The sequence below is a fragment of the Oreochromis niloticus genome, linkage group LG10 (genome assembly GCF_001858045.2).
Source record: "Oreochromis niloticus isolate F11D_XX linkage group LG10, O_niloticus_UMD_NMBU, whole genome shotgun sequence".
Classification (NCBI taxonomy): domain Eukaryota; kingdom Metazoa; phylum Chordata; class Actinopteri; order Cichliformes; family Cichlidae; genus Oreochromis; species Oreochromis niloticus.
Window position 1 is genome coordinate 100,001 of NC_031975.2, and position 27,133 is coordinate 127,133.

A 27,133-nucleotide genomic window follows, 5' to 3' on the forward strand; every position below is an offset into this window, starting at 1 on the left:
TTACAGGTACTGCACTGCAGTGGTTTGTATCATATCTATCTAATAGACTCCAATTTGTACATGTAAATGGAGAGTCCTCTTCACCCACTAAGGTCAATTATGGTGTTCCACAGGGTTCAGTGCTAGGACCAATTCTATTCACATTATACATGCTTCCCTTAGGCTAGGGATGCACCAATACCACTTTTTTTGAAAACGAGTACGAGTATGAGTACTTGCATTTCAGTACTCGTTGATACCGATACCGAGTACTTACTAATTGACAAATGCCAGCCATTTGACTTTCTGGTAGTAATAAGGGAAATGTATTTTATATTATATATATTGCATACATTTGTATTTGTGTATTTTAGTTACAAATATATAATATTTCAGATGGAAAATAATCTTACATTTAGTACTGTAGTTTATCATTGAATACCTATAGCACACAGACTTTACCTTGGGTAAAGTATGGTGGAGATGAAGTACAGTGGGTTGGTCTCGACGTCACTGAAGCGCTTCTTGACAGCTGCCAGTAAGGTTGCTTTCATTGTCTTGACGCTGTGGTCCTCGTCTGTTTCTCTGTTTAGAAGTCTCACTAGCACAGTCACAGCTGGGATGACATCAGAGGCTAGTGCGTCGTAGCTGCTCACTTTTTTAGTTAGTTCCTCAAAGGGGGTGAGGATGGCAACAGTCGTCTCCATAAGAGCCCATTGGTGAGCGGTGAGATAGTCAGGGAGTTCATGCTCGGACACATACACCCCCAGCACTCACTTTTGCTCAATGAGGGACTGGAGCATGTAATACGTGCTGTTCCAGTGCATCTGTACGTCCTGCTGCAGTCTCTTTATTGGCTGGTTGAGCTGTCCCTGAACGTCCTCGAGGCGGGAGCAGGCTAAGGCGGAATGTTCAAAATACCCACCTATTTTCCATCCCACTGCTATAGCATCAGCTATGCTACTCTGTGCTAATAAGCATGGGTAAATAAGCGTGGGTAAACTCTTTGTACTCGTTGTCGTGTTGGGATTTTAGGTGCTTGATTAAATTACTTGTGTTAAATGCGCTACCTTTTGAGCCTCCTCTGGACAATTTCGCTGAGCACAATTTGCAGTCCGCTTTTGTTTGCGAGTCTTCGTTCACTTTGAAATAGTTCCACACGGCTGACATGTCTCGTCTTGCCTTGACATGTCACAACAACAGTCGCCTCAAGGTGCTTTATATTGTACAGTAGATCACACAATAATAAATACAGAGAAAAACCCAACAATCATATGACCCCCTATGAGCAAGCACTTTGGCGACAGTGGGAAGGAAAAACTCCCTTTTAACAGGAAGAAACCTCCGGCAGAACCAGGCTCAGGGAGGGGCGGCCATCTGCTGCGACCGGTTGGGGTGAAAGAAGGAAAACAGGATAAAGACATGCTGTGGAAGAGAGACAGAGATTAATAACAGACATGATTCGATGCAGAGAGGTCTATTAACACATAGTGAGTGAGAAACGTGACTGGAAGGGAAAAACTCAATGCATCATGGGAATCCCCATCAGCCTACGTCTATTGCAGCATAACTAAGGGAGGATTCAGGGTCACCTGGTCCAGCCCTAACTATATGCTTTAGCAAAAAGCAAAGTTTTAAGCTTAATCTTGAAAGTAGAGATAGTGTGTGTCTCCCGAATCCAAACTGGAAGCTGGTTCCACAGACGAGGGGCCTGAAAACTGAAGGCTCTGCCTCCCATTCTACTTTTAAATACTCTAGGAACAGCAAGTAGGCCTGCAGAGCAAGAGCGAAGTGCTGTAATAGGGTGATATGGCACTACAAGGTCATTAAGATAAGATGGGGCCTGATTATTTAAGACGTTGTATGTGAGAAGCAGGATTTTGAATTCAATTCTGGATTTAACAGGAAGCCAATGAAGGAAAGCAAAAACAGGAGAAATATGCTCTCTCTTTCTAGTCCCTGTCAGGACTCTTGCTGCAGCATTTTGGATTAACTGAAGGCTTTTCAGAGAGTTTTTAGGACATCCTGATAATAATGAATTACAGTAGTCCAGCCTGGAAGTAATAAATGCATGAACTAGTTTTTCAGCATCACTCTGAGACAGGATATTTCTAATTTTAGAGATGTTGCACAAATGGAAGAAAGGAGTCTTACATATTTGTTTAATATGTGCATTGAAGGACATGTCCCGGTCAAAAATGACTCCAAGGTTCCTCACGGCATTACTGGAGGCCAAGGTAATGCCATCCAGAGTAAGAATCTGGTTAGATACCATATTTCTAAAATTTTCAGGGCCGAGTACAATAACCTCAGTTTGATCTGAATTAAGAAGCAGAAAATTAGCGGCCATCCAGGTCTTTATGTCTTTAAGACATTCCTGCAGTTTAACTAATTGGTGTGTGTTACCTGGCTTCATGGATAGATAGAGCTGTGTGTCGTCTGCATAGCAGTAAAAATTTATGTTATGCCTTCTAATGATGCTGCCAAGGGAAGCATGTATAATGTAAACAGAATTGGTCCTAGCACCGAACCCTGTGGAACACCATAATTGACCTTAGTTTGTGAAGAGGACTCTCCATTTACATGAACAATAATAATAGTAACTAGAAAGCGAAAATTTCAGAAGAAATTTTAAGTGTGCCTATGCCGCTGCTAATCAGTGTAGTTTGCCATTCATACGGCTACAGAGAGCAAAACTCAGCAGAGCAGCCATTCTCCACCATGAACTATGGTAAAAACAAACACCGCTCGCGCTTCACAGATGACAGCTTACAGTTTTGTGTAAAGATGAGGTGACTTCGTACAGCCCCGATTTGCAGACGCTGTGCACAGAGGTTCATGAGCAGAAGTCCCATTGTACCACGGCAGACCCGACAATGTTTGCATGAACACGCTTTGAAGCCTTACGTTATGGACCACTTTTCACACATGGTTGGTGTACCCACACAGCCGGCTGTAGCTTTTCAACTCACAGCCCGACACACACCTAACTGATTGTAGAAAGTCAGCACAAAGAAAATAAACTACACATAAACATGGTCTATATCTGACCCAGATAGACTGCAGGTCATAACTCCTTACCTGCAATTCAGTTCACCTGACACAAGGACCGGTGGCCGCCTCGGGTCTCTGCTCCTCATGCCTCCGGTTTCCCTCATCCACCGTCTGCCCGCTGTTGAAGCTCCGCGTTAGCCACCACCACTCACACCAACTGAGTTATTTTTTCACATCGACCAGCATCTGGACAATCCACCACCTTCCACTGTTTACACCGTTACTAAAATGAATAAATAAATCATCGGCCCATATAAACGAAAAATAAGTCCAGCTTCGACCACGACTTTGCGAAAGAGTAAGCCACCCTCACTGTCATCCAGGCCGGCTGTCGCTTGTCAGCAAAGCTGTGGTAGCTAGCCGGCTAGCTGTCAGGCAGCACCGACATCGTCAGAGCACTGTTGCTAATATGGGATGTCTTGATGAAACCAGCAGATATTTGAAGTTTACACAGCTACATTCTCGCCTGGAAAAATCTTAAAGGTTTATTTTGTGACCTAGAAACACTAATAAAAGCAATATAAAAACGAAGTGGTGGCCGCCGTTGTTTGACTCGGCCGAGGCGTGCTATAAATTGTGGGATGTGGAGTTTTCCAGCAAGCATACACCCTTTCAACTACTCCCGGGATACCACTAGAGAGAGCCAACAGACCACAAATGAAGTTTGAAATCCGTTTCAATGGGACCAAAAGATGGAGCCAACACACCACAAATAAATCTTTCCCATTCATGTCAATGGGCAAAAACTTGTATTAAAATAGTAATATTTAAAAAACTATCGAAGTAATAAACACCAAAAGTCATAGAACACCATTCCTGATCCAGCCTCACAAAATGATATAACATATATGAAGCTTGTCTCAAAACTGTGGGGCGAGAACTAATTAATTGATAAAAACCCAGAATGGATTTCTTTCTTTTCTTTTCTTGTAAATGACCTGAATAACAATAATTACTGATTCCAATGGGAAATTTATGTCTGACATAGCTCATCTGTTATGTTTATTTGAGTTAAAAAGCCTGATGAATGTGGGGGGAAATTATTTTCTGCATCTGTCTGTTTTACGTTATTGAGAGTAGAGTCTTCTTGTAATGATGGGATGTTTTTGTTCCATAAAGATATTCGTGATTACAGTTATTCAGGATGGCTTCTAACATATTTAGATTGCATCTCTCCAACACCTTCCCCAGTGTTTCCAGTATGACTCCAATTACAGAGCCAACTTTTCTCACTAGTTTGTCCAGTCTCTTTGCATGCCTTTTCTGATCCTTCCTCTCCAAGTGGCATAGAACAGCACACTTGTCACCACAGGCTGACAGAACTCCTGCAGCAGTTTACTAGAGATGTCAAGTGATCTTAGTTTCCTTAACAAAAAGAGGTGATTTTTCCCCTTTTTGTATAGTTTGTCTGTATCCAGGGACCAGTCAAGTTTGTTGTCTAGGTATAAACCTAAATATTTATATTTTGTTACCACCTCTATGCCCACCCTACAAACTTTGACTGCAGGAGGCCTGAATCTTCAGAAATCTACTATCATGTCCTTCGTCTTAGAGGCTTTAGATATGAGGTTGTTTTTGTGACTTCAGTTGCTGAAAGTTTTTGCAAGCTCCCCAGTCCATTCCAGACACACACCACAATGGAAATGTCATCCAAGTATTTCTGAATGGGGTAGGTCTCAAATTTGTAATTGAATTCTGCTGTATATATACAATGTGAAATGTAATGGAGCCAGGACAGTCCCTTGTGGAGTCCCTGTTTGTGAGATGATATGTGGTGATTCAAGACCAAAATCATAAAAGAAAAGAAAATTCATAGAATTCAGCACTGACTTTTCAAAACCTTTCAAAGTACTAGGACAACTGGACACAAATAATGCCACCAAATTGCTTTCTACAGCATAAGATGGAGTTAAACCTACCTAACTGTTATAAATCAAACTAACAAAAAACACAAGTTTATAGATGGACATGTGGTCAGCCGTTTGGCTCAGGAGTCTTATTACAGCAAGACAACTCTGGGTTTAAGTTGGCTGAGACTGTTCTGTGTGAAATTTTCATATTCTCCTTGTGCTAGCATACAGTGACCTGCATATACTCTGGCTTGTTTTCACAGCTCAACAATCTGCATCTTGAGTTGATTTGTTGATTCTTAGCATGTATGGTACTCATAGCGTGGTACACACCTGAGTGCCACGATAAGGCTCTGCGTAAATAGAGTAAAGTGGTGCATAAATATGCGTGAATGTTTGCTTGTAACGTGGCTTGGAGTAGTTAATAGAACTAGAAAACTCCTAAATAATTGACAATCTATTCCATTACATTCCAGCTGGACCCAAGTCAAATATTCTTAAGCAGAATACTATCAGGTATGTACACTTTTTAGATATCTGTGAATGGAGATATCCCTAAATGTGAAATTTGCATTCCTTTCTTTTTTAGATGTGGCCAACTGGTTCCCCAAAAACACAGATGCCTCTTATAAACTGTGAGTATGCATACTGCTCCCTGTTCTGTGTCCTCGCTGTTAAGCATAACATTGTTCTGTTTTCCATAAATGGAGTTCCTCTTCAGCATAGCAACTGTCAGATTTGGACTCAGTCTTTACAACTAAAAATAGCAGCTATCGTTTATGAATAGAGGCAAGTTTTCCAGTCCATTATTTTTTGTTTCATTCTCAGGTCCAGAGAGGAATATGGGTGACACAGACGTACAGTGTAAACTTTTTAGATGAAGAAAGAACAGTTTTAGATATACACCTTATTGCAAAGTTACTTCACAAAAGTGTGAAAAGTCACCCTCATGTATTTAATTTTAAAAAACAACAAGCCTAATTCTCTGGGTTAGTAGACTAAAAGTAATAAATAGAGTCATGTGGTGCTTTGATGCTTTTTATTTTATATAATGAGATTGTTATTTTCAGTGATTATTTTCATGTCATCCACATCACTGATCCTTGGACAGTCACTGCACATGACCTAATAAATAACCTAGTTCTATCAAGGCTAATAACCGCCAAGGCTCTGAAAAAATGTCTCTCTCCGAACTGAATAAGACATTTAATTGACCCAGAAGGAAAAGGATGTAACTTGTGACTTGTGGTCTAAAATCACTCAAAGTGATTATTAAGACTAGGAAAGTGCTATATAAATGCAAACGCATTATGTTTTGAACAGGATATGTTTGAAAGCAGTCCATTGGACTAGAGTTGATACACTTGACAACAAGCTCCAAACTGTGCAGCATACTGCCTTAGCCTGAGGAATGTGTCTAACTGCACTGGTTTCCACACTTTGTGTTAAAGGCGTGTTACGGTCCGGGCCATAATTTGAATCCCGGTGGCTGTTTTTTTGTTCTGTGTTCTGTGTTTAAAAGTCTACAGGTCATTCCTGATTGGACAGCTGGCGGCTGCTGATTGGCTTCCTGATCAAGTAACTGTTTTGAAAAACCCTCTCCAGCAGTTGTCTCGCGACAGCAACTGACAGCAGCAGCAGACCCGTCCTTGGCCTCCAAACTCTGTGACTTATGTGCGCATGTCTTCCTAAGGACTGTTGAGCTTTGTAAATAGATTACTTTTCACTTGTAAATAGGTGCTGAAGCAGAAGGGGTGAACTGCCTTATTATTGTCTGTACTGTTTTCTCTTGTTTATTCAGTTAGGAGTAGCACTTGTCTTTTGTTTGGTTTTTGTTTCACCTAGAGTTTAGATAGCACCTCCATTTTTGAATAAGCTTGTTTTGTTTGTTCTCCCTGGAGTTAAGCTTCAGTTTAGACACAATAAACCACCTTTAACTTGTAAATCGGCTTCTGGGTATGGTTTTGGGAACCAGGTCACTTTGCTTTTAACCCTTATGTTGCGTTCCGGTACCCCTACACTGGGACGTAACAGGTGTTAAATATATTAAAGTGACAGTACGCTACAGTAATAACAGACACTGATGTTATTAGAATATCATGTGTATGTGTGTGAGAGATACAAAGATACAGTAATTGTACTGCTGTGGGTCATTGTAAAGAAGCAATTGGAAGGAACAAGCTCCTAAATCCCTCCTTGACACACTGGTTGCCACAGCCTGTCGCTGAAGGAGTTGCTCAGTGTTGTCAAAAAGACCTGCATGGGGTGGAAGGTGTTCTGTAACAGGGATGACAGCTTGGCCACCATGGTTGACACCAAGCTTTTTCTATTTTTTGGAGCTGTAATAGAGAGTGCCACCAAAATATGTCTTTATTTTTATATTGGATTTTGCATTTGCTACTAAAATGGTTTTTGCTACTAAAACTTCTGTTGACCAGTGCTGTTAAGATAACATTTTAAGAGTATACAACAAAGAGAAAAGAAAAGAAAAAGCAGTAATGGAGTCATTGCTCGTTCCTGTAAATATTGACACTGGCTTGGTACCCATCAATGACATCTTCTGTTTAGGTAGCCATGTAGGGAGGTAAGACACCATAAGCAAACCAGACAGAAAAAGAGATGGAACAAGAGGACTATGAAAACACACTTTCCTTTTGTAGAACTTGGTTTGATGTGGTTTGTTAATGTGTGTGTGTGTATACAATACTGACCGGTCTCTAGACCTGTGTGACTGAGGTCAAGTTAAATTGCATTTTGTGCTGCTCTTCCACAGACATCTCCCCTATTGCATTTTTGCACCTCTAATGTACAGCAGACTAAGCAGAAGGGAGAGCAATAAATGAGTCATTTATCCATCAGATCATTATCTGTGCTGTGAGAATGCCTGATTTACAGTTTAGTTATGTAGAATCAGAAAAGTGCAACAAAAAATCTAAAATAAATTACAAATTATAATTTGTGTATGTAGAATTAGAGCTGAAGTGCTTAGCTAATTAAAACACTGATTCTGTATTAATTCTTGTCTAATTACTTAATTACATAAAATTCAAACGGACTATTTTCTCACAGTCAGTGGTGTAACTTTGAATATTTTAAGTAATTTCTAAATATACTTGCAAATTTTTGTTAGTTAATTATTTAATTGCAGGAGTTATTTTTACTGTAATATTTTAGTGCTTTTTTACACTTCTTCCTGCCTACAGTAACTGTTATTGTACTTAACTATGTTAGTTTTCTATTAAAATTGTTTTATTGAAAGAGATACTTGATAATGCTCTACCATCTCAGCATAAAATAACTGAATATTTTCCCCTTAGCTGTGATGCCCATGAGTCTTCCGCCTGTCTGAAGCAAGATTATTTCTTGTGACGTTCACACTCTTAAGTCCAGCTAAAAACAGAAATCTGCTTGATTGTTGATCAGGCGGTTTCCTGAAACCAGATCCTCATTCTTGAACACATGTTTTGTTAAATTTGGAATGTCACGTCACTGAAGAGATGATAGCTTCTCCACCCTACTGGAAAATACAGTTGGTATACTTATAGCCAGTCACATGTATGGATCAATTCTGTCAATAATGAGGAAGAAAGCGGGGATACAAAATCAAAAGATGAACACAAAAAGCAGCTTTTATATGTAAGCTGTGATTCTCTCCTAGGGATTATATCATTATATCTGGTATTAAATCACTGTATTCTTGGCGACCTATTGCCTGTTCAACCATCCTTGGGGTGACAGTGAATTCATAAGGGATTACCAAAAGTCAGCAGAGAAGTTTGTCTTCGTGACACCCTTTGTTGCTTTTAACTACAAAGGGTGTCACAACCCAAAATTTACAGTTACAGTTAGTCCTCTTCAGTCATGTAGCCCTCAGTTACTTCTAACATTCTGTGCACATAACCTGCACAGCTACTTTTAGAGCAGTTTTGCCCAGTGCTTTCATAGCATCAATCCCTGGAAAATGTAAATCAAATCTGCCAGGAATAAACATGAGCATGTTGAAGTGGCAGGTGAGAAAGTTGTTAAAGACAAAATCTATTTTTTTTTTTTTTATTGTAGCCTCTCCTACATTTATTTCCCACAGCAGTCAGTTGGTGGTTATTTTAGTGTCTATATTAGAACATTTGCTCTGTTTTATCACAATAGCTAAATCACATAGATAGAGCCATATATACTTGCACAATAAACCAACTTTTGTATAGACCTTTAGCTTGAATTCAAGGTTCACTGTAGCTGCTTTTCAATAATTTTAGAGGCTCTGAAGTAACTGGACAAACAAACAATTTTAAACATGAGGACTGCATTTAATACTTGGATGAAATTAATTTCAAGTCAATGACTGCCTGAAGTGTAGACTTCATCAGATGTTGTATTTCGTCCTTTGAGGTCCCCTGCCAGGCCTTTCACCCAACTGAGGTCAGTTGCTGTTTTTGTGGCACTCACTTGCCAGTATGATTGAATCATAATGTATATAAGTATGATTCCATCAAACTTATTTACATGGATAATGAAAAATTCCATAGATTATGGCTCACTTTGCTGCTATGTTTGAAGGTTCTCCATGCATGAGCCGTGTTCTGTAAATACTTATATCCCATATCTAGTAAAAATCATTGGCAGTTTCTTTATACTTCAATTCCACAGCCTGCTGCTACATCTAAACTACAGATTATATCACCAGTGAATTATATTCAAATGAAGCTTAACTGTTTAAGAGGGGAAGAATGTGGATTCTATAACTTACACATATTTACACCAGTGGACGTGAGTCATACTTGTATGTCCATCTATTATTGAATAAAAAGGAAAGTTCTGGTTTTCTGTTCTGAAATGTAGCTCTTAAACAGCACAAATACAACTGAATGAGAGACTGAGAGCAAAACAAAATGGTTGCCAAGTAGCATATAATGTCCAGCAGGGTAATATTTAGAGATATTATAAAGGTGCAATTGTGAGGAGTTGACTAATTACATTCTTTTATATACAAAATAAAATACCTAATCACACACACCTAAAACAAGAGGCAAGAACTCACCCCACTGGAGAAAACCAGAGACATACTTCTCCCTTGCGAAGGGTGAAGAGTAGAATTCCTGATAGACGCCAACCAGTAGATCCAACAGTGTCTGGAGTCCAACAGGTCCTGTGGTCCGGTAGCCCTCTGCCAGATCAGATGCACCTAGGTCAGGCCCTGCTGACATTTTTCCCAGGGGGTGAGGGCTTGGTTGTTTGTTTTAGTGCTGTAGTGAAGCCCTGATTTCCATGACTTGGATTTAAAGCAACTTTAAATCACTTTAAATCTTCAGAGTTTGCAGTTTCTCCCGTTTGACTCTTTAAAATTATGTCTATAGTAACAGTCGACTTTCTCCAGATCACGACCTAATTCTACTCCAAAGCCCTCCTCAATTGCCTTTCCTTTCTAGCTGTTCTGCTTGATCACAGAACATGAGCAAAGGTTTTCATACAGACATCCTCTTTTTCATCATGTTCTCTATCCCTCCCTCAGTTTACTGTCACTTACACTCTCCCTCGCTTGTATGTCTGTCAGATGCCTGAATGTCTGTCTGGGTCTCTCCTTTTTCTTCTCTTCCCATAGCCGTGCGTCTGTTAAGCCTGCAGTTTCTCCAACTCTGACTCAACACCTTTTTTGGTCTGGATCTCCCTCTCGCTGTCTTTCAGCTGCCCCTTTTCAAAGTAATCCAAAGTTCCTACTGCAACAGTTTAAGGTAATAGCAAAGCACTGAACTGTTCAGAAACAATTCCTCTTTTCATTTTGTGCATTAGTAGCTCTTTTTATTACCACCCCTTGTTTGCTTTTATTCCCTGTCCTTCCTCTTGTGATAGAGCAAAGAGGAACTGCTGACCTGAATCAGTTCTAGATTTTGCTTTTGTTTTGAAAATGCAAATCTCTTATTTTGTCAACTGTCCAAAATCTTTTTTTAGTTCTCTTCATTTTTTCTCCTGTCCCACCCTTCTTGCCTCTCTATTATCCTTCTCAGTTCTCATCATGTGATATTTTTGTCACTCATTCTCTCAGGAATGCAGTCGAAGCCGTTTCCTCTCATCTAGTTCAATGGTTTTGAAAAATTGTATTGTTAGGGTTAAAATTGTTTGTTCATCTGTTACTACTGTTTGTATCCCTCTTTTGTCCTTGGCTGCCTTAGCTGTAGTGATCTGTCTGTACTCTCTTTAACAAGATTTTTTTTCTTGTCCCCAACTTTTCATTCTTTGACATTCCAAACAACCTGCCTCTTTTCCTCTCTCTCTCTTCCATTTCTCCTCCTTATTTATAAACACACCCACCTTACACTGAACACCACATACATTATATATGTGTGTGTGTCTATCTATCTATCTATCTATCTATCTATCTATCTATCTATCTATCTATCTATCTATCGTAGTGAGAGAGCGAAAGAGAGAGAGACAGTCAAGCCCATAATTATTCATACCCCTGGCATATTTTGACTTAAAGTTACTTTTATTCAACCAGCAAGTGGTTTTGGTTTTTTTTTTTTTTTGACCAGAAATGACACAGGCAATTCCCAAAAGATAATAAGACGATGTAGAAGAGGCATCATTGTGGGAAAAAAAAAAATTCTCAGCTTTTATTGACATTTGAGCAAAACGTTTTATGTCCAGAATTATTCATACCCTTCACAGTAATCTATAGATAAGCCTTTATTGGCTATTAAAGCAATCAAACGCTTCCTATAATTACAGACCAGCTTTTTGCATGTCTCCACAGGAATTTTTGCCCACTAGTCTTTAGCAATGAGCTCCAAATCTTTCAGGTTGGAGGGTCTTCTTGCCATCACCCTGATCTATAGCTCCCTCCACAGATTCTCAGTTGGATTCAAGTCAGGACTCTGGCTGGGCCACTGCAAAATGTTAATGTTTTTGTCTCCTAACCATTTCTTCACTACTTTTGCTGTGTGTTTTGGGTCATTGTCGTGCTGAAATATCCACTGGGCCAAGTTCCTCTGCAGACTGCCTGATGTTGTCATTGAGAATCTTCATGTATTGCTCTCTTCATGGTCCCATTTACTGTGATTAGGTTCCCTGGTCCATTGGCTGGAAAACACCCCCAAAGCATTAGGTTCCCACCACCATGTTTGACAATTGGGATGGTGTTCTTTGGGTTGAAGGGTTCTCCTTTTGTTGCCAAATGAAGAAAATGTAACACGCCCCAAGCAAGAGGGCGGCTGACAGATTATGTCTGGTTCTGAAAGAAAACAGATAAATCATGAGACGGACGACAGGTAGTGTGTTTCCTCTCTCGCTTCCGCCAGATCTGAAGACGAGCAGTAGCGTCACACTAAACCATCTCACTAGGGGGGAAGTGCCCCCTTGTGGCGTAACTAGGGATCACACCACATGTTGGGTCTCCAACAAAAATCACAAAATTAAGGCCCTTCCTTAACAAAACTACACCTAAAAGCTTATACAATATACAAAAATTAAATCACATAATGTGACCACACATTACAGTGTGTCACACGCTCCCTGACAAAATAAGAATGGCTCCTGGCATTCAAACCTCAATTTTTCTCAAAAACATTGACACATACACTTATTCAGTATAGCAAAGGGGTGTATATGTAAGGTGTGTAAGCATATGGAAGGTGAGGTGTAAAGCCTGTGGGTGTTGGAATATGATAAGGAACTGTCCATGGTGGCATATAGGGTGAGGAGAGCATTGCAACTGTAGGATGAGGCTGGTACGATGGTTCACCCAGTGTTTGGTATGTCAGCATCTGCCTTGGTTTCCTCTCCCTAGTCGACCTTCTCATGTCGCTAGTAGAACATAGTGGAGGGGTGCGTGCAGACAGTTCTTCCTCATTTGGAACTGATAGTTCATCATCTGCGCTTTCTGATGGGACTGGGTCATGTAGTGAAAGTACCTCTGGAAAGTTGTCTCCTAGACTGTCTTGATCTTGGATGACTGGCCGGCCAATACAGCTTTCTTCCAATGTAAGATGGCGCCGGTGTGCATGGCAGGCCATCTTCGACTGCGCCTTGGCGTAGCACTCCTTGTTGTTTTATCCTTGGTTTTATGTTCACTAGGTGACTGTACGCTAATTACTTATGACAGAGACACGCTCCTGAATCTTCGATTTTCTTATTCCCAACGACCGGACCTTTGTGGGACCCTGGGCGATGCAATCCCCTTAATGCCTGATTCCCTCACCAGTGCGACCTACTTACCTTTTCCCACTCTGCGCAGGAAACGCTTCAGGAAACGGGGTAAAAGGAGTGGCGTTCGCGTCCGCTTCAAGGCTTACCTTAAAGCCATGGCTACGGACTATCCTTCTGCTAGCCGTGAATTTTCACGCTTCATCCACTATCCCAGGAGCCGCCCTGTGGCTAAACTGTTGAGTCATCGTTGGATCTGCCCTGCTGGTCTTCAAACCTACCCTGCCCTCCCAGTGGCGTGCCTCCCTGTTCGGTCCTGGATAACGTCGCTCGGTCGTGGTGTCCAACATAACAACCTCAGCATCCTGCGACGTGCCACCGCTGATGACCTAGTTCCTCGGACTCGGATGGCTCTATTTAACGTCATGTCTCTGTCGAATAAGGCTTTTCTTTTAAACGACTTTTTCCTCACCATGGGACTGGACGTTCTATTTCTGACGGAGACGTGGACTTCTCCGGGTGAGTTCATCCCCTTCTCTGAGCTTCTCCCTCCTGACTGTGCCTTTTTTAGCTCACCAAGGCTCACTGGCAGAGGTGGCGGCTTAGCCTCGGTTTTTAAAAACAAACATGAGGCTCGGCTGCTATCCTCCCGCATCTACCCTAGCTTTGAAGCTCAGTTATTGGAGCTGACTGGCTCTCGGTCTACTCTGTGTGTTGTGGTCTATCGTCCGCCTAAATACCACAAGATGTTTATTTCTGAATTTGCTGATTTTTTGGGATCCATTCTTTTTAAATATGGCTGTGCTATTATTACTGGTGATTTTAATATACATGTCTGTTGTATGAATGACCAATTGGTCAAAGATTTTCTTGCATTGACTGACTCTTTTAATCTTACTCAGTGGGTGAATGAACCAACCCATGTTAAAGGCCATACCCTTGATTTGGTCTTTACATATGGCGTGGATATATGCATTAAGGATATTAGAAATACTGGTCTTTCCGACCACTCCCCGGTTATCTTTGATGTTGACCTAGGTAATACCGAATTGCACCCTGAGGCCCTTCTTTGCCCTATGCGTACAGTTAATGCTGATACTGTGGTGAATTTTTCTGCTTCTTTTCTGAATTCTGCATTTACTACGTTAGATTGTTTTACCCCTCATATGGTTAAGAATTTTGCCAACACCCTGTTAGCTACATGTTCCTCCATCCTCAACATTGTTGCACCTATTAAAATGAAGCGCCCCAGAACTTATTCACAATGTTGGTTAAGCGACTCTGTTCGCGCCCTACGACGTGTCTGTCGGCGTGATGAGAGGAGGTGGAGGAAAGATAAACTCCAGGCATCTTACGATATCCTACGTGTCAGCCGCTTGAAGTTTCAAACTGCTGCCAAAATGGCTAAAGCAGCTTTCCTTTCAAAAATTATCTCAGCCAAAGGTCACAACCCACGAATTTTATTTAAAATTTTTAATTCTGTGGTCAACCCCTGCCCTACTATGCCGCTGCCTTGCTCCCCGGTTCTTTGTGAACAATTTTTAAATCATTTTTTAGATAAAGTTTCATCTCTTAAATCCGCTCTTCCTTTAATGACAGGCCCTGCGTTTATCCCTGACTGTTTGTCTACTTTCCATCAGTTTGAACCCGTTTCACTCCCTACTCTTAAGCGTCTAGTTGAACAACTGAACAATACTAATCCCGTATATGATGTTCTCCCATCTCGTATAGTTAAGGACTGTTTCAGTTTAATTGGACCCAGTATATTGTCGCTATTGAACTCTTCCTTGCTCTCTGGCTGCGTACCATCAGCCTTTAAACATGCTATAATTCAACCTGTTCTTAAAAAAAGGAACCTCGATTATAATGATTATGCGAACTATAGGCCGATCTCCAAGCCTCCGTTCCTGGCCAAAATTCTTGAGAAGATAGTTTTGCTTCAACTCCAGGCGTACCTGGATGAGAATAACATTAATGATAAATTCCAATCGGCCTTCAAACCACATCATAGCACTGAGACTGCGCTGCTCCGAGTCCTTAATGACCTTCTACTAATGGCTGATAATGGACGCTCCGCGGTCCTAGTGCTATTGGATTTATCTTCGGCATTCGACATGGTTGATCATAACATCTTATTAGCGAGACTTGAGCATACTGTAGGCATCAAGGGTGTTGCCCTGGATTGGTTTAAATCATACCTCTCCAATCGGCTCTCCTCGGTTCACCTGGGCACTTGCTCTTCCTCCGCTGTACCTGTCTGCTGTGGTGTCCCTCAGGGATCTGTGTTAGGCCCTACTCTGTTCTCATTGTACATGCTTCCTTTAAGTGCTATCTTTGAGAAATATCACATCGCTTTTCATTGTTATGCTGATGACATTCAGATCTACTTTGAGTTAAGCGATGACCTAGCTTTGTCCTTGAATCGTTTTCGAGAGTGCATGTGCGAGGTCAAGCAATGGCTCCTGGCAAATACTCTTATCCTTAATGATAAGAAAACTGAAATTGTGGTCTTTGGCAGTAACGTTCTTCGTGCCCAACTTCGTGATGCTTTTGGTTTTCTCACTAGTTCCTTTTCTGACACTGCTAGGAATCTGGGTGTGTTACTTGACAGCTTGTTTAAACTTGATAAACAAGTGTCTGCTGTTGTTAGATCCAGTTTTTACCAACTCCGCCTTATTTCTAAGGCCAGGCAGTATATCCCGCATAAAGACCTGGAAAGGCTCATCCATGTCTTTGTAACTTCGAGGCTGGATTATTGCAATTCACTCTATTTTGGTCTCCACTCTGCCCTTCTTCATAGATTACAGACAGTCCAAAATGCTGCAGCACGCATTCTAACCAAAACTAGGAAGTTTGCCCACATCACTCCCGTCCTAGCTGATTTGCACTGGCTGCCTGTGAAATACCGCATCCAATTTAAAATTCTGCTGATTACTTTTAAAATCACTAATAACACAGCACCGAGCTATCTTAAGGAACTCCTAAACTCATATGTTCCTGCTAGGGCTCTAAGATCATCTTCACAGTTACTGTTGGTGCAGCCTAGATCTCGGCTGAAGTCTAGAGGTGACCGAGCGTTTGCCCTGGCTGCACCAGAGTTGTGGAACAACCTTCTGATTGGCATCCGGGCGTCTGACTCTATTCAATCTTTTAAATCACGGCTTAAAACGTATTTGTTTAATCTTGCTTTTTCTACCGGTTAATGCTGGCCTTGTTTGCATAGATTTATCCTATTAATTTTCCTATTATGCTTTTATTTGCGCTGTGTATGTCATATCGTCGTTGTGTATTGGTGGCATTTTCCTGTGAACATAACTTTACATTTTTATGACCCTGATTATATTTGTGTTATTTCCTTGTTTTATGTTAAACACTTTGGCATACCGTTGGTTTTTAAATGTGCTCTATAAATAAAGATTGTTGTTGTTGTTGTTGTTTCTTCCCTGACAGGTACTTTTGCATGACTGTTTTCTTCAGCGGAGACTGGGTCGGGCTGTTCTGCAGTAGATATTCTATGGTAAGTCTTTTCTTTGATGGGCTCTCTTTCTTTTACAGGAAGCCTCAACCAGAATGTTCCATTACTCTCTTCAGAGTCTGAGTCACTTGTTTCAGTCTGTTGCCTTCTACTGCCTCTGTCCCCTGGCAGGTTGTTTGATTCTGTTTGTCTCTTTGGTGTAGGTCCAGGAATGTGCTGTGGAGTCTCAACTGGCAAGTCATTCACAAGTAGTAACAAGTTACGGTGAAGCACTCTAGTCTTATCCTTATCTCCTGCTTCTCGGTAGACTACATACACGGGATTGTCGGCTACCTGTGCTTTCACTACGTAGATACTCTTTTCCCAGTATGACTTGAGTTTTCCAGGCCCACCTCTTTCACCAAGATTTCTAACGAGTACCCTGTCCCCAGGATGCAAGACGACACCCCTGAGTTTTTTGTCATAGTAGGATTTGCCCCGTGCGCTGGACAGTTTACTATTGTCACTGGCTATCTTGTATGCCTCAGTCATCTTTTCTGCCCACTTCTCAGCATAATGTTTGTGAGACAGTTTTTGTCTCCCCAACCAGGCCAAACAACAAGTCTATTGGGAGACGGGGGTGATGCCCATACAACAGAAAGTAAGGGGAATACCCTGTTGACTCATGCTGCGTACAATTGTAAGTGTGCACTGTTTGCTGAAGGTGATCTGGATCGCCTCTGTCAGTGCGCCCCAGGGTGGCTGTGGCTACAATGTAGCTTGCCATCACCAGTGTGTGAATGTGTGTGTGAATGGGTGAATGACTGGATATTGTTAAGGTTAAAAAATATAGGGAAGTAAACACAGGCGGAATGCAAGTAACCACCCTGGTCCAAAAGGTAAAGACGATGATTTTTAATGAAAAGACACGCGTGGGAGAATGAGCTGACTCCGTGAGCAGAGAGCCCCACACTCTCATCCTCCTAACATCAAACTACAGTTTTATATGCATCAGAGTATATTTTGTGACGCCCCCTCGTTGCGTCATCACAAAACCACAAATGTTCTATTTGACAACTTGAGACTCAATTAAAAGAACATCGCGTCTTCGCCTCCATGCAGATGTTTTCCCCCACACCGCTGTCGCTTATCGCTGGAACCAGCAGATCGGTTTCCTGAAACAGCTTGGTCGCGTCCGCCGGCACTCTTACAGTTATAGCAGAATTAAATCTGAACTCTTTACCACAAAATCGGCCTACTACTATGTGTATGTATGTGGTTATGTCATCACCGCAGCTGCACTTTGTCTCACCTCTCACCTTCTCCCCAGACAAAGGCCAGCACATACACAACTGAAACTGATGTGTAATATATTGAATAAATGTCTTACTTAAATGGTACTACTTAAAACTTAATCAAAGAATGTAAACAAATAGAAAAGATCATAAAAATAACCTGATATACATGTCTTGTAAGCGTGTGTTGCGGTCCTTCCACAGCTCCAGTCAAACTCACAGTAGATTGGCTGATCATAACGCCAACCAAAAGTTTTTGACTCTCACTTGACCAAGGAGCGACAGCTCTTTAATAAGCACAAAATGCAATTATGTATAAATGATTATAATCATTTTCATAACAGAAGTTCCAACAGTTTCAAAAGTTGCCAATATGTTCGCTCCTCCTAATATAGTCTAAAAGCAACCCCAAGCAAAACAATTTAAACTCTCCCCTATAAATGATCCCTCTAAGTGTGTGTGTGTGTGTGTGTGTGTGTGTGTGTGTGTGTGTGATTACGTGTATGTCTATGTGCTAACCACAATCGCACCCCATTTCACCTGCCGACTAGCTCCTCAGAATAACTTTCGCTCAGACTCTGGTTTTGGTTTCACTTCCTGCAAAGCATGTAACTTCAAAAACATGTAACTTCCTGTCTTATTTTGGCACAGAGTTACTCTTTCACACTGCAGTCTGCATATAAACATTTAAGATTATAAATCCAACTCAACAGTTTAAAGTGGTTATAACTGCACCTGTAATAAAGCTAAATTGGGTGCCAATGTGTTTAAACATCTAAATGCAATATCACTATTAATAAATGCGTCAATGCAAATGCTTGTTATATAATTATGATGCAATAGCAATAACAAAATAATAAAAATAGAATTAATAAAATAAAATAATAAAAATGGCAGAAAAATAACACTTCAATTCCTCACAATATGTAAAGCGCTTTGGGGTCCCTAGGGACTAGTAAAGCGCTATATAAATACAGGCCATTTTACCATCTTTCCAGCATTGCTTTTCTTTGTCACCAAGTGTCCTAAGCATCTGCAAGAGAGTCAGATTAAATCTCTCGGCGGGATTACATTGGGGGTGATACAGTGTGGTCCTTGAGTGTCCAATTCCAGCTTTCTCTCTTAAAGTCCTAAAGAGCTCGTTTTCAAACTCACGACCCTGATCGTGATGCAGCCTGCTGGGATATTCAAAACGCTGGATGAAGTCACCAAAGATGCGCTCAGCTGCTGTCTTACCTGACTTATTTTTGGTTGGGTATGCTTGAGCAAACCTTGTAAAATGATCTACTACGACCAGGATATATTCATATCCACCTCAGCTGGGCTCTAGGTGCAGATAATCTATGCATACAAGATCCAAAGGTGAGTTTGAAGTGATTGTACCCATTGGGGCACAGGCATGTCCAACCGTTTTTTTTTGTTTGTTTGTTTGTTTCATGCAGGGACATTTCTTTGTGACATAGTTTTCAACTTCCTGTTTCATAAATGGCCAGTAGAACCTCTCTCTAGCTAGGGCCAGTACTCGGTCAGTACCAATGTGTCCCACGTCGTCATGGAGGTATTTTAGTACCTTGGCCTTGTAAACTGCTGGGAGGACAAGTTGCTGCCTTTCAGTGGTACGTCGATACAAAAGTCCATTATCAAGGCACAATTTGCTCCATTCATGAAGCAATCTCGTTGCAGCTTTACCTACTGTTTGTCGTATCTCGTTTGTCATTACAGCATTTGTCTCTTTTAGCCGAATGATTTCTCCCACTGCTGGGTCTTCCCTTTGAGCCTTCACCAACTCCTCACTGCTTATGGTTGGAAGTGAAGTTGGGGGGTCTTGGTTCGTGTTAGCAGTAAGAGCCAGGATGGCGACCCAAGCTACATCCTGTTCCTGGGCTGCTTTGGCCCCACCCCATGTGGTTTGCACAACTTCATGAGAGAGCCCCTCAGTACATGCTGTCACGTACTTCTCAATGTCAAGGGGCATGCGGGACAAAGTGTCAGCATCTATATTTACCTTTCCTGGCCTGTATTTTATCTCAAATCGGAAATCTGACAACTCCCCAACCCAGCGATGCCCAACAGCATTAAGCTTAGCAGTGCTCATTATGTAAGTCAGAGGGTTGTTGTCAGTGTAGATGGTGAAGTGTGGGGCATAATAAAGGTAGTCTCTAAACTTTTCACACACCGCCCATTTAAGCACCAGAAATTCTAATTTCCCACTGTGCAGGCAATAGTTTTTCTCGGCTGGAGACAGCGTTCTGGAGCCATACCCAATAACCCTTAGCTTACCATCTTGCTACTGATAGAGTATAGCGCCAAGGCCTTGTTCTGAGGCATCTGTGTGTAGCAAGAAAGGTAAGTGGAAGTCTGGGTAGGCCAGGACTGGAGGGTGGGTGAGCATGTCAATGAGTCGCTCCAGTGCCTCCTGGTGTTCACCAGTCCACATCACAGGAGTATTGGAACACAGCTGAATGCCTTCTGGTTTCCCTTGGTGAGATGGTGCTCGTGACATGTCAAACTTGGCTTGGAGAAGCTCATACACAGGCTTTGCAATACGTGAGAAGTCCTGAATATAGCTATGGTAATAGCTGAGGAAGCCCAGGAGCTGTTTCACATCACCAACGGTCTGTGGTGTTTTGGCCCTGAGTGACTGCACAGCCTCTAGATCCTTTGGGTTAATTTGCACACCCTCTGCTGATACAAGGCGACCCAAATATCTTACTTGTCTGCGAAAAAGTTCACACTTTTCAGGCCTTAGCTTCACACCGTGATGCTGAAGTGCTTTCAAAACTTTGCAGACGCCCTCAACATGCTCCTCAAAGATTTTGGCATAGCAGAGGATGTCATCTAGGTAGGGAATGCAACATTCATCCCTAAATGCATTCAGCATCTCCTCCATACTCCTCTTAAAGGCTGCAGGCGCATTGAAGAGGCCAAAGGGTATTCTGACCCACTCATACAACCCCCAGGAAGTTACAAAGGCTGTGAGATGCCTTGAGCCCTCTGCCATAAATCCCTGGTGGTACGCCTTCCCTTGGTCAAGAATACTGAACCAGCAATGACCCTGATTATCCAGCCTTTTGCTAAAAGGTCCTGGATGTACTCCTTTACTTCATTGAATAATGGCTTTGGAACTGAGCTGTAGGCTTTTTGCACAGGGATGTCATCTTTAAGATTTAGTGACAGCTCTAGACTTGTAATACAGCCTATATCATTAGCATCCTTTGCAAAAGCAGCTGACTCCTCAAACAGCATTTTTCTTACAACTCCCTGCTACTCCTCTGTGAGGTGATGTACATCAACCGGTGGATGCCACAATAGAGTGGAACAACTTGGAGTAGGTGGTGCAGTGGTAGGACTCTGAATCTCTAGGTCTCTGTTTGGGAGAGTCAGTCTCAACAATTTTTTTTGATAGGCTGGATACTACCAATCAAAGCTTTTCAAGGTAGAATAATGTCATGTTTTTTAGAGACTTAGAGACTTAGAGCTTTTTATTGTCATTGTGCAGTTTCTTGCACAGCGAAATTGGGTACCTGAACCACAAAGGTGCTAAAATAAGAAGAAGAGAAACCAATATACAATAAGGCTGAAAAATTAAAAATAAATAATAAATAGAATAGAATAGAATAAAAAGCAGTGTATATGTATACATATGTGTGTGGAACTATATACATGGTGTATGTGTAGAAAACATTGAAACAGACTGGGACCAAAATAATTGCACATGAGCCAAAAATATTGCACAGAACATGGAAAGACTGAGATATTGCACATAGATGATCAACAGCAGTGTCAGAGTGGATGTGTTGGGGAAGTCTGTACACACTCTTAGTTTGCATTAAGAGTTCTGACAGCCCACGGGAAGAAGCTGTTCTTTAGTCTGTTGGTTTTGCACCTGATGGATCTGAGCCTTTTTCCAGAGGGCAGGATGTTGAAGAGGTGGTGGTTAGGATGGAGGTGGTCCTTTATAATTGCCCTGGCTCTGGAGAGACATCTTGAGCTGGCAATTAAGTCCAGGGAGGGGAGTGGACAGCCGATCACCTTCTCTGCAGTTCTGATGACCCTCTGTAGTCTCTTCTTGTCAGCTGTTGTGCAACCAACGTACCACACAGGGATGGCGTGCACCAGCACACTCTCGATAGTGGCACGGTAGAAGGACACTAGGAGTTCAGTCTGCAGCCTGTTCCATCTCAGAACCCTCAAGAAATAGAGGCGCTGCTGGGCTTTCTTTACTAGGGCTGATGTGTTTGTGGACCAGGATAGGTCCTCGGATATGTGGGTGCCGAGGAACTTAAAGGAGGACACCCTCTCCACATAGTCACCTTTTATGGATAGGGGAGGGGGATCAGTTCTTGTTTTGCGGAAGTCCATGACCACTTCCTTTGTTTTCTTGGTGTTTAGGGTGAGGTTATTGTAGTTACACCATTCTGACAGTCGCTGGACCTCATCCCTGTAGGCGGTGTCATCATCGTTGGTGATGAGCCCCATCAGAGTGGTGTCGTCTGCAAATTTGATGATGATGTTGCAGGGATGCGTAGGGGTGCAGTCACTGGTGTAGATGGTGTATAATAGTGGACTCAGCACACATCCCTGTGGTGAGCCAGTGCTGAGTGACAGGGTGGATGATCGCTGGTTGCCAACCTTGACTGATTGTGATCGGTCTGTGAGGAAGTTTTTGATCCATGCACATGTGGAGGGGGGGGGAAGTCCAAGTTTACCAGCTTGTCTATAAGAATGTCTGGGATGATAGTATTGAAGGCCGAGCTGAAATCAATGAAGAGCATCCTTACTGATGTCCCAGGATTCTCCAGGTGATGCAGAGCGGAGTGAAGAGCAGTGGAAATTGCATCCTCTGTGGACCTATTTGCCTTGTAGGCAAACTGGTGGGGGTCAAAGCTGGGTGGGAGGCAGTTCTTTATGTGTTTTAGGACCAGCTTCTCAAAGCACTTTGCAACCACTGGAGTCAGTGCAATGGGTCTGTAGTCACTGAGGCTACTGATGGTGGTGGACTTGGGGACTGGGACTATTGTTGATGATTTCAGGCAGTGAGGGACAGTGGCATGTGTCAGGGAGAGGTTGAATAGTCTGGTGAACACAGGAGCCAGCTGGTCGGCGCAGGCTTTGAGCACTCTACCAGGTATTCCGTCGGGGCCAGCAGCTTTCCTCTGATTCACTGCTCTGAACACACTGCGGACCTGATGTTGTTGGAGGCTAAATGTGTGGGGGCTGTGCTCAGAGGACGCTGTGGGCAGGGTGGTGTGCATGGTGGGGGTGACTGCAGTTTTCTCGAAGCGGGCAAAAAAGTGGTTAAGTTCCTCCGCTAATGAGATGTCCATATTATCTATATTTGTCCCATTGGCTTTGTAATTGGTGATGTGTTTCAGGCCCTCCCATACCTTTCTGGAGTTGTTATCAGAGAGGTGATCTGATAGCTTGTTTGAATTGTCCAGTTTTGCTGCTCTGATGTCTTTTTTAAGGTCTGCTCTTGCTCTGCTGTACATGTCCTGGTCCCCAGATTTGTATGCAGAGTTGCTTGCCTTTAACAGTGCCGGAACCTTGCTTGTCATCCAGGGTTTACAGTTGGGGTAGACCCGGACCCGCTTTTCCGTGGTGACAGTGTCCATGCAGTGTTTGATGTAATCCAGCACTGCAGTTGTGCGAGTCTCTAGGTCATCCTGTTCAAAGACACTCCACTCTGTGAGAGCAAAACAGTCCTGCAATTGAGCGAGAGCTTCCTCAGAAATGGTGTTAATGGTTCTGATGGTGGGCTTTGTCCTCTTCCTGAGTGGTGTGTATGCCGGGACAAGGAGTATGGAGAGGTGGTCGGACATGCTCAGGTGGGGGAGGGGAACAGATCTATAGGCTTGCTTAATATTTGAGTAAACATGATCCAAGATGTTATTTCCTCTCTTAGGGCATTTCACATGTTGTACAAATTTAGGCAGCACAGTTCTTAAGCATGCTCTGTTGAAATCCCCTGCAATGATGTGTACTCCCTCTGGGTATGTCCGTTGCTGTTTGGAGATCATGTCATGCAGGTATGCAAGGGCTGAGCTAGCATTAGCGTCTGGTGGTATGTAGACTGCTGTTATTAGCACTGCAGGCAGTTCTCTGGGCAAGTAGAAAGGTCTGCACATGACAGACATTGCCTCTAAGCTTTTCCCCGCTGTAGACTTTCTGTCACTGTGGTGCATTGTGTGGCCCGCTAGCCGCACGGAGGCATCGGGAATTCCCTCTCGTAGCCATGTCTCCGTGACGACCAGGACACAGCAGTCGCGGACGATTGGCTGTGCGGTGAGAAGTAGGTTCAGTTCGTCTATTTTGTTGACGACCGACCGTGCGTATGTCAGAAAGATGCTCGGGAGCGGTGGTTTAAAAGGCTGCCTCTTTAGCCTGGCTAGCAGGCCCGACCGGCATCCCCGCTGTTGTTTGCGTTCCTTCCGCCGACTGCGTTTCTTGGAAGAGCCGATAACAATCCATGGAGCACCCGATGTTCTCGCTATCTCCGGGGGGATGTTGTGCACCCTCTGATAATCACTGATAATGGGGATCTGGCTGTTATATCCGATCTTGCATAATTCCAGATGGTTGTAGGAAAATTTGGCTTCACAATAAGGAAAACAAAAGAAGAAGAAAAAGAGGAGAAACAAAAAAGAAAGGCACCTAAGTGGAGAGCATAGAGCCCCTGCGTCTGTGCGCGCCGCCATCTTGCCATCTCTGTCTGGTTCCCTAAAGGCAAATTCACATGTGGAGTTCTGCCCATCTGAACTTCTAAGAGGCCCTCACCCACATCTAGCTGTTGTAACTGTGGGCAATTTTCCTCAGGTTCGAACAACACTAGAGGGTCACCAGGGTCAAACTGTGGTGGTACTCTACATTTTACCCAGGTTATGAGCCCCTGAAACAAGACCCAGGAAGCGGCTACAGGAAGAGGGTGAAAGATTGTCTGAAGCAGTTAGAACACAATGCTATTGACCATACCTTATACTTCAGGCTATACCCAGGGGAATCTACACCAAGTCTGTATGGTTTACCAAAGATACATAAACAGAATGCACCTTGAAGACCGATTGTCTGTATGATCAACTCGGTCACCTATAACATCTCTAAGTTTCTGGCTTCGATTCTCAACCCGCTGGTAGGCAGGCAGCTCTGAACATCACATCCAGAGCACCTTGGATTTTGTTAAGAAGGTGAGAGATGTCATTATGGAGGCAGGTGAACCCATGTCTCGTATGATGTTACATTTTTCTTCACTTGCATCCCAATCACGGAAGCGTGTGTTTGCTTTTGGAACTGTGTCTTCATTCCACCTATTTCACATACAAGGGTCAGTTCTACAGGCAGAAACATGGGTGTGCCATGGGTTCCCCAGTTTCACCCATTGTGGCCAATTTGTACATGGAAGTGGAAAAGAGGGCTTTGTCATCCTACCCTGGAACACCACCAAGTCATTGGTTCAGGTATGTGGATGACACCTGGGTGACAATCAAATCTCAGGACGTTCCACATTTCACTGATCACATTAACTCGATGGACCGACACATCAAATTCACCAGGGAGGATATGAAAAGGGGCAGGTTAGCCTTCTTAGACTGTGAGATTTCCATCAGTAATGGGAGATATCTAAAAGCTGATGTGTAGTGGAAACCTACGCATACGGATCAATTCAATTCAATTCAATTCAATTCAATTTTATTTATATAGCGCCAAATCACAACAAAAGTCGCCTCAAGGCGCTTTATATTGTACAGTAGATAGCACAATAATAAATACAGAGAAAAGCCCAACAATCATATGACCCCCTATGAGCAAGCACTTTGGCGACAGTGGGAAGGAAAAACTCCCTTTTAACAGGAAGAAACCTCCGGCAGAACCAGGCTCAGGGAGGGGCGGCCATCTGCTGCGACCGGTTGGGGTGAAGAAGGAAAACAGGATAAAGACATGCTGTGGAAGAGAGACAGAGATTAATAACAGATATGATTCGATGCAGAGAGGTCTATTAACACATAGTGAGTGAGAAAGGTGAGTGGAAGGGAAAAACTCAATGCATCATGGGAATCCCCGGCAGCCTACGTCTATTGCAGCATAACTAAGGGAGGATTCAGGGTCACCTGGTCCAGCCCTAACTATATGCTTTAGCAAAAAGGAAAGTTTTAAGCCTAATCTTGAAAGTAGAGATAGTGTCTGTCTCCCGAATCCAAACTGGAAGCTGGTTCCACAGAAGAGGGGCCTGAAAACTGAAGGCTCTGCCTCCCATTCTACTTTTAAATACTCTAGGAACAACAAGTAAGCCTGCAGAGCGAGAGCGAAGTGCTCTAATGGGGTGATATGGTACTACAAGGTCAAGGTGACAGATCAGTATTTAAGGTTTGACTCTCATCATCCACTGGAGCACAAACTGGGTGTCATCAGGACGCTACAACATTGAACAGCGAACATCATCCCCACAGACACAGCAGCCAGGGAAGCAGAAGAACAGCACATCAAGAAGGCCCTGAGTAAATGTCGTTATCCCAGCTGGACATTTGTCAAAACTGATAAGGCACCAAAAGAAAGCTCTAGCCGATCCAGGAGAGAAGGACAACCGCTGAAGTCAAAACCTGTAGTGATCCTGTGTGTCAGGAGTATCGGAACAGCTAAAATTGATTTTTTTCTAAACACTGGGGGTCCGTTCTTCGTACCTTGCTTACTACATCCAAGATCAAATCATCGCGCCAACTTTGAGCTCGCTATTCCGGTTCTCCGAACACACCTGTTGTTGACGATTAGTATAGCTGGATGAAGTAATGTGAGATCACTGGGTGGCTTAAAAGGGGCTACGCATCGATAGTAGAAACATTGATCGGCAACCCTTTGATTGGTCGGCGAAAACGTCGAAGGAGCGCGCTCAGTATTTTTCGGCAGCAGAGCAAGAACTCTTGATTGAGGGATTTCAGGAGTTTCAGAGTTTAATTAAAACGCAAGGGAACACTGCAAAGGCTGCAAAAGCAAGGAGAGAGGGCTGGCAGAAAGTTGCTGAATTAAGTTGCCAAATTAAACTCGTAAGTAATTTATTATATTATATTACATTATATCCTCTTTCACATTAGAGCCACAACAGGACCCACTAGAACATGGGAACAAGTAAAAGTGAAATATAAGAATATTCTACAGAATGGTAATATTTATCACTTATATTGCTTTTAGTCTCTTGAAAAGAGACCCTGAAATAATCTGTTTGTTTGTTTATAACAGCAACCAAGAAAAGGGCAGAGCAAATAAAGACAGGTGGTGGTCCTGCACCCCCTCGTCACACCCCGGCAGAGGAGCTGGCCCTAGGGTCGAATGCCACCAGACCCATTGTTGAGGGCATCCCTGGGGGCAGCTCTTCC

At 42.7% G+C, this 27,133-nt stretch overlaps 1 protein-coding gene across 5 annotated transcripts in view; it reads right to left on the reverse strand.

Moving 5' to 3' along the window:
• dmpk (DM1 protein kinase) overlaps positions 1–10,630 on the reverse strand; it is a 97,454-nt gene extending 86,824 nt beyond the window's left edge. For all 5 annotated transcript variants that reach the window (XR_003221961.1, XM_019355353.1, XM_025910961.1 and 2 more), the window contains exon 1: positions 9,919–10,630. Coding sequence is in view for 4 of the 5 variants with exons in the window: in XM_019355353.1 (XP_019210898.1) it covers positions 9,919–10,084 (166 nt within the window). In the remaining variant the exon portion in view is untranslated. The remainder of the gene's footprint in view (positions 1–9,918) is intronic.
• Between the last annotated feature and the right edge of the window lie 16,503 nt (positions 10,631–27,133).